Here is a 14716-nt window from a genome sequence, read left to right on the forward strand (position 1 = left end):
TATATTTCATTTTTATAGGACAGGAATATTCCATCATAGTAGTGTACTACCAGTTAGTCAGGCATTACCTACCTATTGAATATGTAGGTTATATCCCATCACAAGTAAAGCAGGTAGGGATATTTTTATAGAGATGGGGGTGTTTCTCTCCTTTTAGTATCATTATCATGACCTAGTTCTTCTTGTGGGAACATTGCCAAAGGGTGTAGTCTGTATTGTAACCCTTATTGTATGTTGCCATGTTATTTTCCAAAAGGCTCGTGCTGATTTCCCAATTCCACCAGGAGTGTAAACAGTGTGCCTGTTTCTCTCCAGTCCCACCAACATTGAGTTTTATTGTTCTTGACCACTTCTGCCAATTGGATGAGCAAGATGGTAACTCAAACTTGTTTTAATTTGTATTTGTTTGATGGAGAGGTTGAGCCATTTCAAGTGATTATTGATTTGCATTTCTTCTTTGGAGAATTCTGTTCGTACCCTTTAACTATTTGTCCAGCGGAATGGGCGTTAATGGCTCTTGGAAACTTGTATCTATTCCTTATAGATTCTGGATGTCAGATTTTTATCATATATATTTACTACAAGCATTTTCCCCACTTTAATTGTTTTGTTTTAATTTTGGCTATATTGCTTTTGTTACACAAACTCCTTTTATGTGTTTGAATCTCTCTTGTCTCTAATTTCTCCCTTTTGCTTGATGTAGAAGAATTTTTTTCTTCTCCCTAGTTGAGATAAAAATGATATTTTCCCTCCTCTATCCATTTATATTTAGATCATCAATCCATCTGAAATTTAGTGCAGTGATTTATGAGAGGAGTGGGACTAAACTAATTTTCTCTTATACCTTTTGCTGATTTTTCTCAGTTATTTTTATTAAGTCAAATTTCCCCAGTGTTTGGAATTATCAAACACTATCTCTTACATTTATTTGATTTTTTTTCTGGGTTCTCTTGGGCTTCATTGAAATCCAGTACTAGAGAGTTTTGTGTAGTTATTACTTTAAGGCATATTTTGAAATCTAGAGGGGCTATTTCCTTTTTATCACTTTTTTCTGTGGTTCCCCTTGATACTTTTGCCTATTTTTTTGCCTATAAAGTTTATTACCTGTGTGCTTTTTATAGTAGGAGGAAAAATTCCTAAGAATGAGTTAAGCATTTCCTATGATACTAAGGAATAAAATTTTTAAAATATTTCCATTTTCTCGCTAAGAACTTTGTCCATTCACCAAATATGTTCCAGGCACTGTACTGGCTGCTGTGCATACACAAACAAAAATGACATTATCCTTACCCTCGAGAAGCTTACACTTCCTTCTTTTATGGAGAACACTTTAGCTTTCTTTTACTCAAAGTATTTGCAGGCATTGATGGGCTGGTCATTCAGCTGGACTGATATCTCCCGATTGGGAATTACCCATGGCCCATCTTACTCAGCTCTTCCTTCTTTTCACAAAGGATTTAGGAATAACAGCTTCACCTTTAATTTCAAGGGAGATGTTTTCCTACATCCCCTATTCCTTGATCTTTCTTCTGCCTCTCTTTCTCTACTGATAAGACCCTTCCACTCCCTCTTAGTCAGGAAGAAGTTACTCTCAAGGCTCCTTGGCCCTCACTCCCCCCTCCAGCAGGTACTAGTGAGTGTTCCCAAAAGGCCCCTGTTTAGTGAGCTTTGTCTGACTTCCCAGTCGAAGCTGGTTTTGCTTCTTAGAGACCTTTGCTCATTTAACATTTAAATGCATTTTGAACAAGAAAAATTTTCATCCAGGTTATTCAGTGGTTTCCTGCCTCTCCTCTATACTTCCTTCTTGTCTTCTTCCCTTGTCACGCCAGTAGCAGGGGTGTTAAAGGCTCAGTGCCCTTGATGTTCCACATCCTCAGGAAGTTCACCCACTTGTGGTTTCAGACGTCTCTTGTTCCTCTGATAATCTTCAGTCCTGACTTTGTCCATAGAGTTCAGCTCCGTGTTTCTTCTTTCCTATGGGATCCTCCCCTTGGGTGACTCATTTAATGCTTCTAAAATCAGGATGATTTCCCTGTTTTCTAGCTGTTATTCTACTCTTTCAGTCTCCTTGGTAGGAAAGAATTGAGTCATGTCACTGTCCTGCTTATGAGCCCATAGCAACTCCCTGTTAACTACCAAATCAAGGCTAAACGTCATGCCCATTCACTTCCCACTATGTACCCTCTCTTGTGTGCAGGGCTGTAGCTTCCTTTTCCCTACATCTATACCATTATTTGGTCTATGACTCCTTCCCTTTCCATCTTTTCTTTTTAGTTTTATGGATGTTTTTTATTTTTACATTTCTTTCGTTTCTGAATATGTTCCTTCTGTTACCAATTGAGCCTTCCCTTTTAAACGAAAAGTAGAAAAGCCAATTGGCCCATCAACTCTGTCTGATATGTGCAACATTACACACGCGCACACACACACACACACACACATACACACACACACACAGGAACCAAAGGACAGGAGGTTCAGGACAAGCCCCTCATCCCAGTAGTCTAGGTATCTGTTAGAGAAATGGAGAAGCCCTCCCCTTGGGATACAGATTCAAAAGAAGGGATGGACACAGAGATGTCAAGGAGGTAGAATAAGCAAGATTTAATCACCAATTGGACATGAGAGATGAGTGAGTCAAGGGTGACTCCCAGGTTGTGAACCTGAGTGATCAGAAGAATGGTGGCCCCTTGTCTACAATAGAGAAGTTCCAGAGGATGACTGGGGTAAAAGAAAGGGCTCCGTTTGGGACATGTGAAATCTGAGATGGCCCTGGGACATCTAGGATGTCTAGGTAGAGATGTCAGGCAGGCAGCTGGAGATATGGAGCTGTTGCTTAGGAGAGAGAGGAGGCCTGGATAGGTAGATATGAGTGCCATCTGCTTAGAGCTGATCATTGAATCAACTGGAGCTGAGAGGTTGACTTAAAAAAGTATGTAGGAAGGGGAGAGAGGCCAGGGGAGAGCCCAGTGCATGCATTTTGTGTAGGGGGCAGGATATGGATGATATACCTGCAGAGGGAGGTGAGAAAGACTCTTCTGATGGCCAAGAAGCAAGATCATAGGTCAGTAATGTCAAATAATGCAGAGAGATCAAGAAGGCTGAGGGCTGAGAAGAGGCCCTTGGCTTTAGGGATGAGGAGATCTTTGGTGACCTTGCTACAAATAGTTTCCGTCATGTGGTAGGGATAGAAACCAGATTGAGAGGGGTTGGGAAGTGAATGGGAGGTGAGAAATTGGAGGCAATAAGCATACACAGTTTTTCTAGGAGTCCAGCTTAGAAAGTAAAGAGGGGTGGGAACTAGTCTCTAAAACCTGATATGCACTGTCCACACCCATTGCTGGGTAATGGAAGTGTCAGCAGATGGTTAGAAAGGCCATCTCCCCTGGATCCCAGCCTCCTCCTTCCACTGATGCATCCTCTTGTCTTTCCCCTCATCCCACCTCAGCTAAATGCATCCTCCAGGGACCATTCCCACCATTCTCCTCTTGATCTGCAGGGCCAAGCTGCCTTTGGTCTAGGGCTGTGGTAAGGAAAGAAAGCCTGTCCCAGACCTCACAGGGCTGAGATATGCAGAAATTGAATCATCTGCTGATGATAGAGCCATTGCTGATCTACAAAGCCTTTCCCTCACAACAACCTTGGGAAGTAGCAATATTACACTTTACTATCCCCATTTTACAGATTAGAAAACTGACTTGCCCATAATCTTCCAACTTACAAATGGTGAGTATCAGGGCAAGATTTGACTGTAGGTCTCCCTTGACTGTGCCCTTTCTGGGTTGACATTGATAAGCACTGATTTTCTTTTCCCATTCCTAATGAGGATTTTTGTTTTCTCTCCCAGCTCAGAGAACAGAAAATTTATATATATTTTTAAATTCCTTTCAGACTCAGAATGTATGTCTGAGGCCCAATTGTCATCTCCAGTGTTGGAAAGAACTATAAAGGATGGTTCCTGGGACTTAAAATTGGAAGAAACCTGGAAATGTGAGGATAAGTTAAAGGGACAGCAGAGGAATCTGGAGAAGCTGTTTGGGCAGGGGACAGTCACCCACAAGAAAATACACAGTCGGGAGAAAATTTATAAATGTAATGAGTGTGGTAAGACCTTTAGTTGGAGCACATGCCTTACCAAACATCAAAGAATTCATACTGGGGAGAAACCTTTTGAGTGTAATGAATGTGGGAAAGCTTTTAGCCAGAAATCATCCCTATGTTACCATCAGAGAACTCATACTGGAGAGAAACCCTATTTGTGCAGTGAATGTGGGAAAGCCTTCAGATACTATTCAGTCCTTACTCAGCATCAGCAGATTCACACTGGAGAGAAGCCTTATGAGTGTGATGTCTGTGGGAAAACCTTTAGCCAGAATTCCTTCCTCACTCAGCATCAGAGGATTCACACCGGAGAAAAACCCTATAAATGCAGTAACTGTGGGAAAGCCTTCAGCCAAAGGGCCTCACTGTATTACCATCAGAGAATTCATACTGGGGAGAGACCTTATATATGTGGTGAATGTGGAAAGTCCTTCAGTTACTGCTCAGTCCTTAATCAGCATCAGCAAATTCACACTGGAGAGAAGCCTTATGAGTGTGGTGTCTGTGGGAAAGCCTTCAGCCAGAATTCCTTCCTCACTCAGCACCAGAGAATTCATACAGGAGAGAAACCCTATGAATGCACTGAATGTGGGAAAACTTTCAGGTACTGCTCAGCTTTTATTCAACATCAGAAAACTCATACAGGAGAGAAACCTTACAAATGTAAGGTTTGTGGGAAAGCCTTCAGTTACTGTACCTCTCTTTCTCAACATCATCAAACTCACACTGGTAAGAAACCTTATCAGTGCAATGAATGTGGGAAAGCCTTCAGCTACAGCTCATCCCTTACTCACCATCTTAGAACTCACACTGGAGAGAAGCCCTATCAATGCAATGAATGTGGGAAATCCTTCAGCTATAGCTCATCTCTTACAGAGCACGTCAAAACCCATACTGGAGAGAAGTCTTATGAGTGTAAGGAATGTGGGAAATTCTTCAGGTGGCGTTCATCCCTCATCAAACACAAGACTTCACACAGGAGAATAATAACCCTTGGAGTGTAAGACTCATAGGTCAAACTCATCTCTTTATTACATAGCTGAGCACCAAACTATCACTAGCTCTCCCAGCCCCCAGTCTCACATCTCCAATGGCCTTTCAGACATCTCAAACTGGATGTCCAGTAGACATCTGAAACTCACTGTGTCCAAAAATGACCTCATCATCTTTCCCCTAAACTCTCCTTGCCTCCTCCCTCCCCTATTACTGTAGAGTGCGACACCATCCTTCAACCTAGCAGTCGTCCTGGACTCCTCACCATCTCTCACCACCCTCCCCATATCCAAGCCAATTTTACCTTCTCATCATCTCATGAATATGCACCCTTCTCTCCTCTGACATAGTCACCCCCCTTTTATAGACCCTCATCACCTCATACCTGGACTGTGGCAGTACCCTGCTGAGGATCTGCTTGCCTCATGTCTCTCCCTACCCCACCCTCCATTCAGCCACCAAAGTGATGTTCCTAAAGTACAGGTCCAACCATGTCACCATCCTACTCAATAAACTCCAGCGGCTCCCTCTGGCCTCCAGGAGCAAATACAGAATGCTCTATTTGGCCTTCAGAGTCCTTCATAACCTAGGCCTCTCCCACTTTTCCAGTCTTCTTGTGTCCTGCTCTCCAGCACATCCTCCTTAATCCAGCAGCACTGGCCATCTGACTGTTCCACAAACAACACAAGATTCTCCATGTCTCAGCTCTGGGCATTCTCTCTGGCTGTCCCCTGTGCCCAGAGCACTCTCCCTCTGCTTGGACTACTGACCTCCTTGGCTCCCTCCCTAAAATCCCACTTTCTTTAGGAAGCCTTACCCCAACACCTCTTAATTCCAGTGCTTTCCTATTTCTCTTGTCTTTACCTTCTTCGTATGTATTTCTTGGCTTGTTATTTCCTCCATTAGATTGTAAGCTCCTTGGGGGCAGGGACCATCTTTTGCCTCTTTTTGTATCCCCAGTGCTTAGCACAGGGCCTGGCACAAAATAGGCATTTAATAGATGTTTATTGGTTGGTTGGTTACAAAAGATTTCTCCCCCCCTCCCGCCTCTTATTTTTCCTTTTGTCCCCTTTGTTATATGTTAGACTCTACTTGTCACATCCTCAAAATTTGTAGGGTGCAAAGTCTGTGATCTGAAATAACAGCCATTTGGGGCACCTTCCTGAAGAAATTTGTCCATTAAAGCCACAAACTTGAGTTTTAACCAACACAAAGACATGTACAGATTGCTTTTTAAAGCAAAGGAAGTAAGAAATAGATGGTTTGGGCTGTGCATCTGTGAACTTTCTTTGATGCTGTCACTGTCCTCAGCTCTCTTCCTGGCCTAACGCCCACCACCAGTCCAAAAAAAGAAAAAGGAAAGCACCACCCCCAGCCCCTCCATCTTTAAACTCCTCCAGCTTATCTTGATTTTAGCATCCTCGCAGCCTGGGTCTTCCTAGGGCTCAGTTCCTTCCTTAGCATCTCCCTTCTCGCCTCTAGCTATTTCCAGCACAGCTTGAGGTGTCTGTGGACTCAGCATCCCACTACCTGCCTGGCATATTGGACAAATAGCCAGTCTCAATGCCAGGCAGACCAAGGTTCACACCTGCCTCTGACACGTAAGAGGCCCGTGGTGCCCGGGGCAATTCACTTGTGAATCACAAGGACCCAGGAAACTATAAGACGATGGAGTTTCTCAGCAATTGCCAGTCTGAACTGATGGAGGGAGTCTCTTCCTCATGAGTTTCCCATGCCAGTGAAATCTCAATTCAAGGCAAGTTACAGGAAAAAAAGATAAGGGTGATCCTGAAAAATATTTTCTTGTTTGTCATGTAAAAACAAGGAGCCCTGTAAAAGACCACCTTAAGGATGATTTCATTGATTATCTCCTTTACCTAATCCTGGGACCTATCCAGAGAAGCCCTTGGTTAAAGTTTGTAGAATCATTGTTAGTTAAGGTGATTTACAAATGTCAATCAGAGTTCCTGCCTTAACCCCCTCCAGAAATTCCCATTATGAAAGCTCTGGAAGTAGTACTTTCCAACCCAGTCTTAAGAGAATGGCCTTAGGGGCAGCTAGGTGGCACTGTGAATAGAGCACCAGCCCTGGAGTTGGGAGGACCTGAGTTCAAAACCGACCTCAGACACTTAACACGTACTAGTTGTGTGACCTTGGACAAGTCACTTAATCCCAATTGCCCTCCAAAAAGCAAAAACAAAAAGAGAGAGAATGGCCCTGATAGGTCAAAGCTGTTGTTGGCTTGTTTCAGTCATTTCTGATTCTCTGTGACCCCGTTAAGGGTTTTCTTGGCAAAGACACTGGAGTGGTTTGACATTTCCTTCTCCAGCTCATTTTATAGATAAGGAACTAAGTTAAACAGGGTTAAGTGACTTGTCCAGGGTCACACAGCTAGGAAATGTCTAAGGCTCATTTTGAGCTCATGGAGATGTCTTCCTGATTCCAAGCTCAAGTCCACTGCACCATCTAGCTGCCCTTAAATAATATTTGTAAAGCACTTCATTTTTTCGGTCATGTCCAACTCTCCATGACCCCATTTGGGGTTTTCTTGGCTAAGATATGGAATGCTTTGCCATTTGCTTCTCCAGCTCATTTTACAGATGGGGAAACTGGGGCAAACAAGGTAAAATGACTTGCCCAGAGTCACACAGCTAATAAATGTCTGGGGCTGCATTTGAACTCAATAAGAGTTCAGAAAAAGTCAGCATTAAGAGTAGAAAAAATGTTACTACCTTCCCCTTTTCCCCATCCCAGCTACAAGAAAACAGAGAAACCATCCCCAACAGTATGTGAAGTCACTATATTTGGCCTGATGACGAAACCCTAAGGCTGAGAAGCAAGGACAAAGGATAGGCCCTTCCTTCAGGCCCGCAGAGCCTATGAAGACGTGTACCCCATAACGTTGCCTAAAAGGCTTGGTCCTCAGCTGGAGCACAGATGTGAAAGAAGGGTCAGAAGGAATACCCAGAATCATCTTCCCTGTTGTGCCTAAGGCTGGCCAACCCCCTCTGCTCCTTGACTTGAAGAAGAAAAGCATGGCCTATTCTCAGAGGGGCGAACTAGAAGGTCCAACTGAGGAGAGTTAGAAGGGGCCATTTCAGTTCCTCCTTGCAGAAATCCGACGTTTCTTGAGGTAGCAGGTACCCTGTCAGGGGAGCTTTTCAAGCTGAGAGTAAATAAGCATTGACTAGGCTTGTGGTAGAGGAGACCTGTGTTTCCAGAAGGAGTTGGTTGTACAAAAAGCCCTCAAGGTGTCCCTTCCGATTCGGAGATTCCCTGATTCTGTGGGAAATTTATATAATCCTATGTCTTGTAGGCTGTAAGGATTTGATATGCCCCAAGTCTATCTTTTTCAAGGTCAGGACTGCAGAGGGTCCCCTTGACTTGCAATTGTTCCTAGGAGTATCCCTCTCCTGGCCCCCCCTAGAGCCTGGATGTGTAAAGGATGTAACAGGGGTGTCCATACATGGGGATGAGTCACCAGCAAGCTACCCTGCCTCAGAATCACTCAGAGGCAAGAGCTCTTCACCTTTTTGAATCATGGATGGGCCCCTATGGTACCCTGGCAAAGTTTATAGATCCTTTCTCAAAGATGCATTTTAAATATGTAAAGATACACGGATTATTGAAATCAGGTTATCAAAACATTCTTCAAAAGAACCAAGTTTGTGGATCCTAGGTTAGGAAACCTTCCTTGGGGTTATGTAGCTCCCCATTCTTCCCTGGGGGAAGGAGAATCTCTATCTGCTTTTCCATTTCCTATGATGTTTTCTAATATCTGACCCAATGGAATCAGAGACAACTGAAACTGAAAGGGGGATGATTCTGTTTTGCATGTTTTATTAAATGGTTGGGCATCTCACTCTCCTCGCCTCCTTTTTAATTTTTTTGAAATGGCTTACCGGATTGATGGTGGCACAGTGGATAAAGTGCTGGGCCTGGAATCAGGAAGAGCCCTCTTCCTGAGTTCAAATCTGGCCTCAGACACTAACTGTATGACCTGGGTAAGTCACTTAACCTTGTTTGCTTCAGTTGTCTATAAAATGAGCTGGAAAAGGAAACTGCACATTGAGTAATAACTGGGCAAATAGGCACACAAAAATTTCCTGTGATCTAAATGTCAGATTCAGGTGTTTAATTTCTCCCCTTCCCCCTGGGTAACTTTTAAAAAATTAATAATATACTCTGTGTTTTAGTCACAAGTCTACCAGAAATAAATTTATTTAATTTAACATTAATAGCTGGGCCATTGCTGGCTTATAGACATTGAAACCAGCATAGTTCCCCCATGCCCTCTATGTCTCTCCCCAAAGTAACATATATAGAATCTTAGATAAGAAAAATTGCATACATAAAAATGCAGTTTGGGGTTAACGTCCCTGCAGAGCTGAGTAGCACAGTCAACATCCCATTGCTTCCTGGACCTCTCCTCCCAGAGCTCCGTGTCTATATCAATATGAATCAATATGAAGCTCGTCCTTTGCATGGGTCTTGGGCTACTCCTTTCTGTGGATATGGAAGGCAAGAACTCTAAGACAAGAGGTCTTCTCTGTGCCCGCTCACACCAGGGTGTACTCTCCATTCATTTCCTTATGAGAGACCTCTTTGTCCCCAAACTATCACCTACCTTTCCAAGAAACCTTTTCAAGGCATCTGGAAAGGGCTTCATAAACCAGAGGAAATGTTATTTCTTAATATTTGGAGGTTTTCCAACAAAGGGGTTGTACAAACGTACCTATTCAATCATTCTGATACTTACTGGCTATCTGGTCACACGCAGATGCCAAATCAAACCCAAATGAAAACAGTCTCCAGCTACCCCTGATAAGACTCCCGTGTTTGTGTTCAACAACTTGAGTTGATTTTAACAAGTTAGCAAATAGGAAGGAGAGAGGTGAGGGGAGAACCAGATGGTGGTAGGAATAAGAGGGAATTCTAGCTGAGCAGAAGGCTGCTGCTGGTCCTTGGAATATCCCCAGCTTCCATCTTGGCTCCCAGGGGGTCCCAGTGCAGGGTCACTACCGTGTTTCCCCGATAATAAGACACTGTCATTATTTTTTTGGACAGAAAAACACCAGAGGGCTTATTTTCAGGGGAGGGCTTATTTTAATGAACATTGACAGCAATTTTAATAAACAGGTAAATGTGAATAAAAAAATGTACCTTTATTCAATAATGATCATGTCATCTTCTTCGACAACATTGTCATAAGTGTCCATACCCTGAATTCCGTCCTGGATGTCTTGCGCCTCCATTTCCTTCAGAATAAGTGGACCCAATCTGTCATGTCCAGCAATATAGCTCTCTTTAAATGAATATGTCTTGTCCAGGTAACCTGCTCATAGTGCCTTGGCGACACAGCTGTCAGTAATTTTATCCCATGACTTCTTCACCCAAGTCACGACTTCTTGCAGACAGGGCTTCACAAAGTTTCCACGCTGATTTCTTTCCATTCTATTTTCAATGTAGTCATTGACTTCCATGCGCAAATGGTCCTTGAATGGCTTGTTTATTGCAATATCAAGGGTCTGGAGATAGGCAGTCATTCCTGCAGGAATCATTACTTGATCTATTCTTCTCTCTGCAAGGAAGTTCTTCATTTCTTTAGCGCGGTGAGTGCTGGCTGAATCCCAGACTATCAGACCTCTTTGGTTACCTCGCATAACAAGTGGCAGCATTAAATCAACCCACTTTCTTATAACGGCTTGTGTACACCAGGCTTTTTCGGTTTCAAGAACGTAAATGCCAGATACACGTTCAATCTTATCTTTCTTGCCCTTACTGATGATTAGAGGTGTGGCTTTCTTTTCATCCAAACGAATTGCCAAAACACAGGTGACCCGTGCACTTTCATAGCCAGTGGTGGGAATGTAGATTGACATTGCACCCCTGTGAGGAATTGTTGTTTGAGATCCTTGTCCCATAAACACTGCAGTTTCATCCATAGCAATCATATTGCAGGTTTGGTACTTGGAAATGTCGATCCTATCAATAAAGGACTTGAATGCAAGTGCACGTTTAATAACTTCAGCATCTTCCAGCTTAAACAATGTTGTTGATCTTCTTAGGGACAGTTCATACCATTGAAGGAAACCGTCCAACCAGTGTTGTGATGCTTTGAATCTTTCTGAGACCATTTCAAACTCTGGTGCCATTGAAAGGGCAAATGCTTGAATATCAGCCCTGCACACAACCAAGGCCTTTGCTCTCCTATCAGCAATCCATTCACCAATGAGGATCTCCAAGTCAGGATATAAGGGCTGCCGACCTGATCCAGACCTGCGCTTTTTCCCTTTTCCCTCATCCACCTGTTGATTGAGGTTATTATAATCTGCTCTCCATTTTCTGACCATTCGAAGATCCAAAAGTTTTTCTTTACAGAAAACTGCAAGATTCTTGCCATGTGACTCCTCTACAATTGCTTTCTTATACTCAACAGTATACGGTAGCTCTTCCTTTTTGTACTCATGTCTGGGGGTCAAAACAGACAGAATAACAAAATTATGACCATCAGTCCTTCTTTTCACTCCATCATGCCCCCTGAGTTCTTCTTTTTTCCTCCATCATGCCCTTTTTATCCTCCATCATGCCCCCTCACTCCCGCTTACATACCGGGTTTTTATGTTGTCCTGCCTCAGCTCTCCTCCGAGGCACTGCTCTCAATGGTGCCAGCAAGCAAATCACTGGGGAAGAACAGGATGACGCACTCACTGCTGCAGCTCTGATTGGATGCAGCTCGGAGTGCGTTTCATGGGGGGGGGACGGACGGTGCATACAGAGGGTACCATAATGTAGCGTGTAGTGCAGGGGATCACCTTCACTACAGTAGCAATCTCAATAGGGCTTATTTTAGAGGAATCTTACACAGTAAGGGGAGGGCTTATTTACGGGATAGGTCTTATTATCAGGGAAACACGGGTATTGTAAAAATAGGGATAGTGTGAGTCAAGTGTAAGACTTCCCAGTCTCCACTCAAAAGGTTGTATTTTGTGCTGGGGTTCAGGATGCTTCTTCCCAGTCTGTGTCATACAAAGCTACCAGACAGCAGGACAGTTACTGCATCTACCATCACCCTGGGTCAGAAGCCCAGTCCTCCACCATTTCCAATAGGGGATATTGTGGTTGTTCATTCAGTTGTATCTTTTCATGACTCCAAAAAGTAGAGTACACTAGGCCATTCTATCCTCCAGTATCTCCTGAAGTCTGTCCAAGCTCATCTTCATTGCTTCCGTGACACTATCCATCTCATCCTCTGTTGTCCCCTTTTCCTTTTGCCTTCAAACTTTCCCAACATCAGGGCCTTTTCAATGAGTTCCATCTTTTCATTAAGTGGTCAAAGTATTTCAGCTTCAGTATTTGACCTTCCAGTGAATAGCCTGGATTAGTTTCTTTATGTATTGACTACTTTGATCTCCTTGCTTTCCAAAGGACTCTCAAATGTCTTCTCCATCACCACGATTTGAAAGTGTCGATTCTGGGGTGGTTAGGTGGCTCAGCGAATAGAGCACCAGCCCCGGAGTCAGGAGGACCTGAGTTCAAATCTGACCTCAGACACTTAACACTTACTAGTCATGTGACCTTGGACAAGTCACTTAACCCCAATTGCCCTGCCTTCCCTCCTCCAAAAAGCCAAAAAAAAAAAAAGTGTCAATTCTGTAGAGCTCAACTTTCCTTATAGTCCAACTCATAGGGGATAGGCTCCAATAGAGAGTTTATCCCTCGGCCCCCCACATTTCCCCTGCAGGTAGACCCTTCTCTATTTCAATACTTGCCGCAGAGTTCCCAAATGCCAGTGGCTGAGCCCAGTTCATACATTCTTGGTGAAATGAGACCTGTGCCAAGCTCTGACTAGTGAGTGATACCATCTTCCCAAAGAAGTTATTAGAAGTCAGGGTCTCTCCCCAGCTTCAAAGAGGTTTCATTATGTGTTAGGAGGTACCCTAAAGCAATAACTTGCCATTCTAGCCTCTGCATGGGGCTGGAAGAGGCTTGTCTAGATGAGTTCAAATAAGAAAACAACTGAAGGGTATTGGGGACTGAACATTCATGGAATGTCCAACTTGGAGATCAGTGGACACCTGAGGTAGCCCAATGTATGGCTGAACAATAACCCTCCTCAACAGCCTCTGTTTGGAGAATGGGAAGGAGGGAAAGAGGGCGAGACAGAGACCATCTGAAAACTGTCCAGTCTCCTTGACTGCAGGTCTGGTGCTTATGCACCGTACCACCTAGCTGCCCTGTATTAACATGCATCTCATCACCAGTGAAGTTAACACAGAGATATGAGTTCGGGGAGGATGGACCAGTCCGGAAAGCATCTGCAGTTCAGTGGAGACCCAGCAGATGGCATCAGTTCAGCAGAGAAGCAGCAGAAGAGCCCCAAAGCAAGGCAGTGCAAAGGACTATTTATCCAGGCAATGACAGCGTCTAGGACCAGCCCAGAGGGAGGGGCAGAGCGCAATGGTGACCCTTCGTCCTCTATTCCCCGGACAACGGTGGACTAGCTGTACACTTTCTGGGTTTCCCAGATGATGCTTGAGGTGCTGCCATAGCAACAGCAGCTCACACGTGGCTCCTTGCCCTGATTCCCCCAGAATACAGAAATAAGGACTGTCAGTGAGGTAGCCATCAGGGCGGTGTGATGCACGGGCTGTCCACCAGGGGGCGCTGCACCCTGATCATCACTGCGCCTTGTTCGCACGTTTTCACTGTTTCTCCCATTAGACTAGGAGCTCCTTGAGAGCAGGGGCTATTGTTTTTTTTGCTTTTATTTGTATCCCCGGCGCTTTGCACAGTGTCTGGAGCACAGTAGGTGCTCAATAAATGCTTCTTGACTTCACTCAAATGCCCTGTCAAGTGGTTTTGTCGGCCTGCAGCGTCCCCACTGACCGCCAGAGGGCGCGGGTCCACAAGCTGTGCGCCTCCCCCCTCCCTCCCCACCTGCGGGCTGGCGAAGCGTGGAGACAATGGGGCTGAAATGCCGGGATGGCCCCAGCCTTCTCCCTGTCTGGACGTCCTGCTCAGACTGGCCACGCGCATTCAGAGGGGCGCGGATGCACTGAGGGGGACATATTCCTCAGTGATCATATTCCATGACATTCATTGTACATGTGTATGTTCGACTGTTCCCCAGTCGGAGCGCGCACACACACACAGACACACAGACACGGGATGGGGCGGGAGGAGTAGGTGAAGGGGGGTAGAGCCTCTGAGCAATCCCAGAGTTGTAGGGAGCCTCCGCGAAGGCCTCTGGGAAATGGAGTCTTGAGTCAGTGACTGATCCCAGCCCTTTCTACCTTGGAGGATTCTGGGAAGTGTAGTCCCGCGGCCGTTTCCGTGCAGGCGCATTTATTTACAAGCCTGAAGGTGAGCTCCTCGTGGGAGCGCGCGCGCGCAGGCCTGTGCGAAGGGCGTGCGCGTGTGCGCGCGTGCTCGCTGGGGGGGGGGGAATAAGGGGGGTTGCTCCTGTGGGTGTGTTTGTGTGTGCACTTTCTGAGTGTCAGAGTGGGTGTGGCCAGGTACGTGTGAGTGTGAGTGCGGTGTGCACTGAGGCCAGAGGGGTGTGAGCGTGTACCCACTGCGCGTGCCCCCCCCCCACAGACGGCCTGGTGCTCAGAGAGGC

General features: G+C 44.9%; 2 protein-coding genes across 9 annotated transcripts in view; both read left to right on the forward strand.

Annotated features, from left to right (window-relative positions):
- The window catches only part of LOC138154540 (cytochrome c oxidase subunit 7A1, mitochondrial-like), a 259360-nt gene that overhangs the window by 183588 nt on the left and 61056 nt on the right, over window positions 1-14716 (forward strand). The gene's annotated exons all lie outside the window — the stretch shown is intronic.
- Window positions 1-14716, forward strand: part of LOC138154020 (zinc finger protein 850-like) — a 78531-nt gene that overhangs the window by 47051 nt on the left and 16764 nt on the right. Inside the window, exon 7 of one of the 7 annotated variants that reach the window (XM_069078456.1) lies at window positions 4044-4788. In XM_069078456.1, the coding sequence (XP_068934557.1) occupies window positions 4044-4788 (745 nt within the window). Of the gene's footprint in view, window positions 1-3891; window positions 7204-14393; window positions 14461-14532; window positions 14613-14716 lie in introns of those variants that run through there. The other 6 variants (XM_069078455.1, XM_069078450.1, XM_069078452.1 and 3 more) reach the window with 6 other exon arrangements.

This window comes from Petaurus breviceps, unplaced genomic scaffold (genome assembly GCF_028583685.1).
Source record: "Petaurus breviceps papuanus isolate PSGF00001 unplaced genomic scaffold, PetGlider_PUasm1.0 91041, whole genome shotgun sequence".
Taxonomy (NCBI): domain Eukaryota; kingdom Metazoa; phylum Chordata; class Mammalia; order Diprotodontia; family Petauridae; genus Petaurus; species Petaurus breviceps.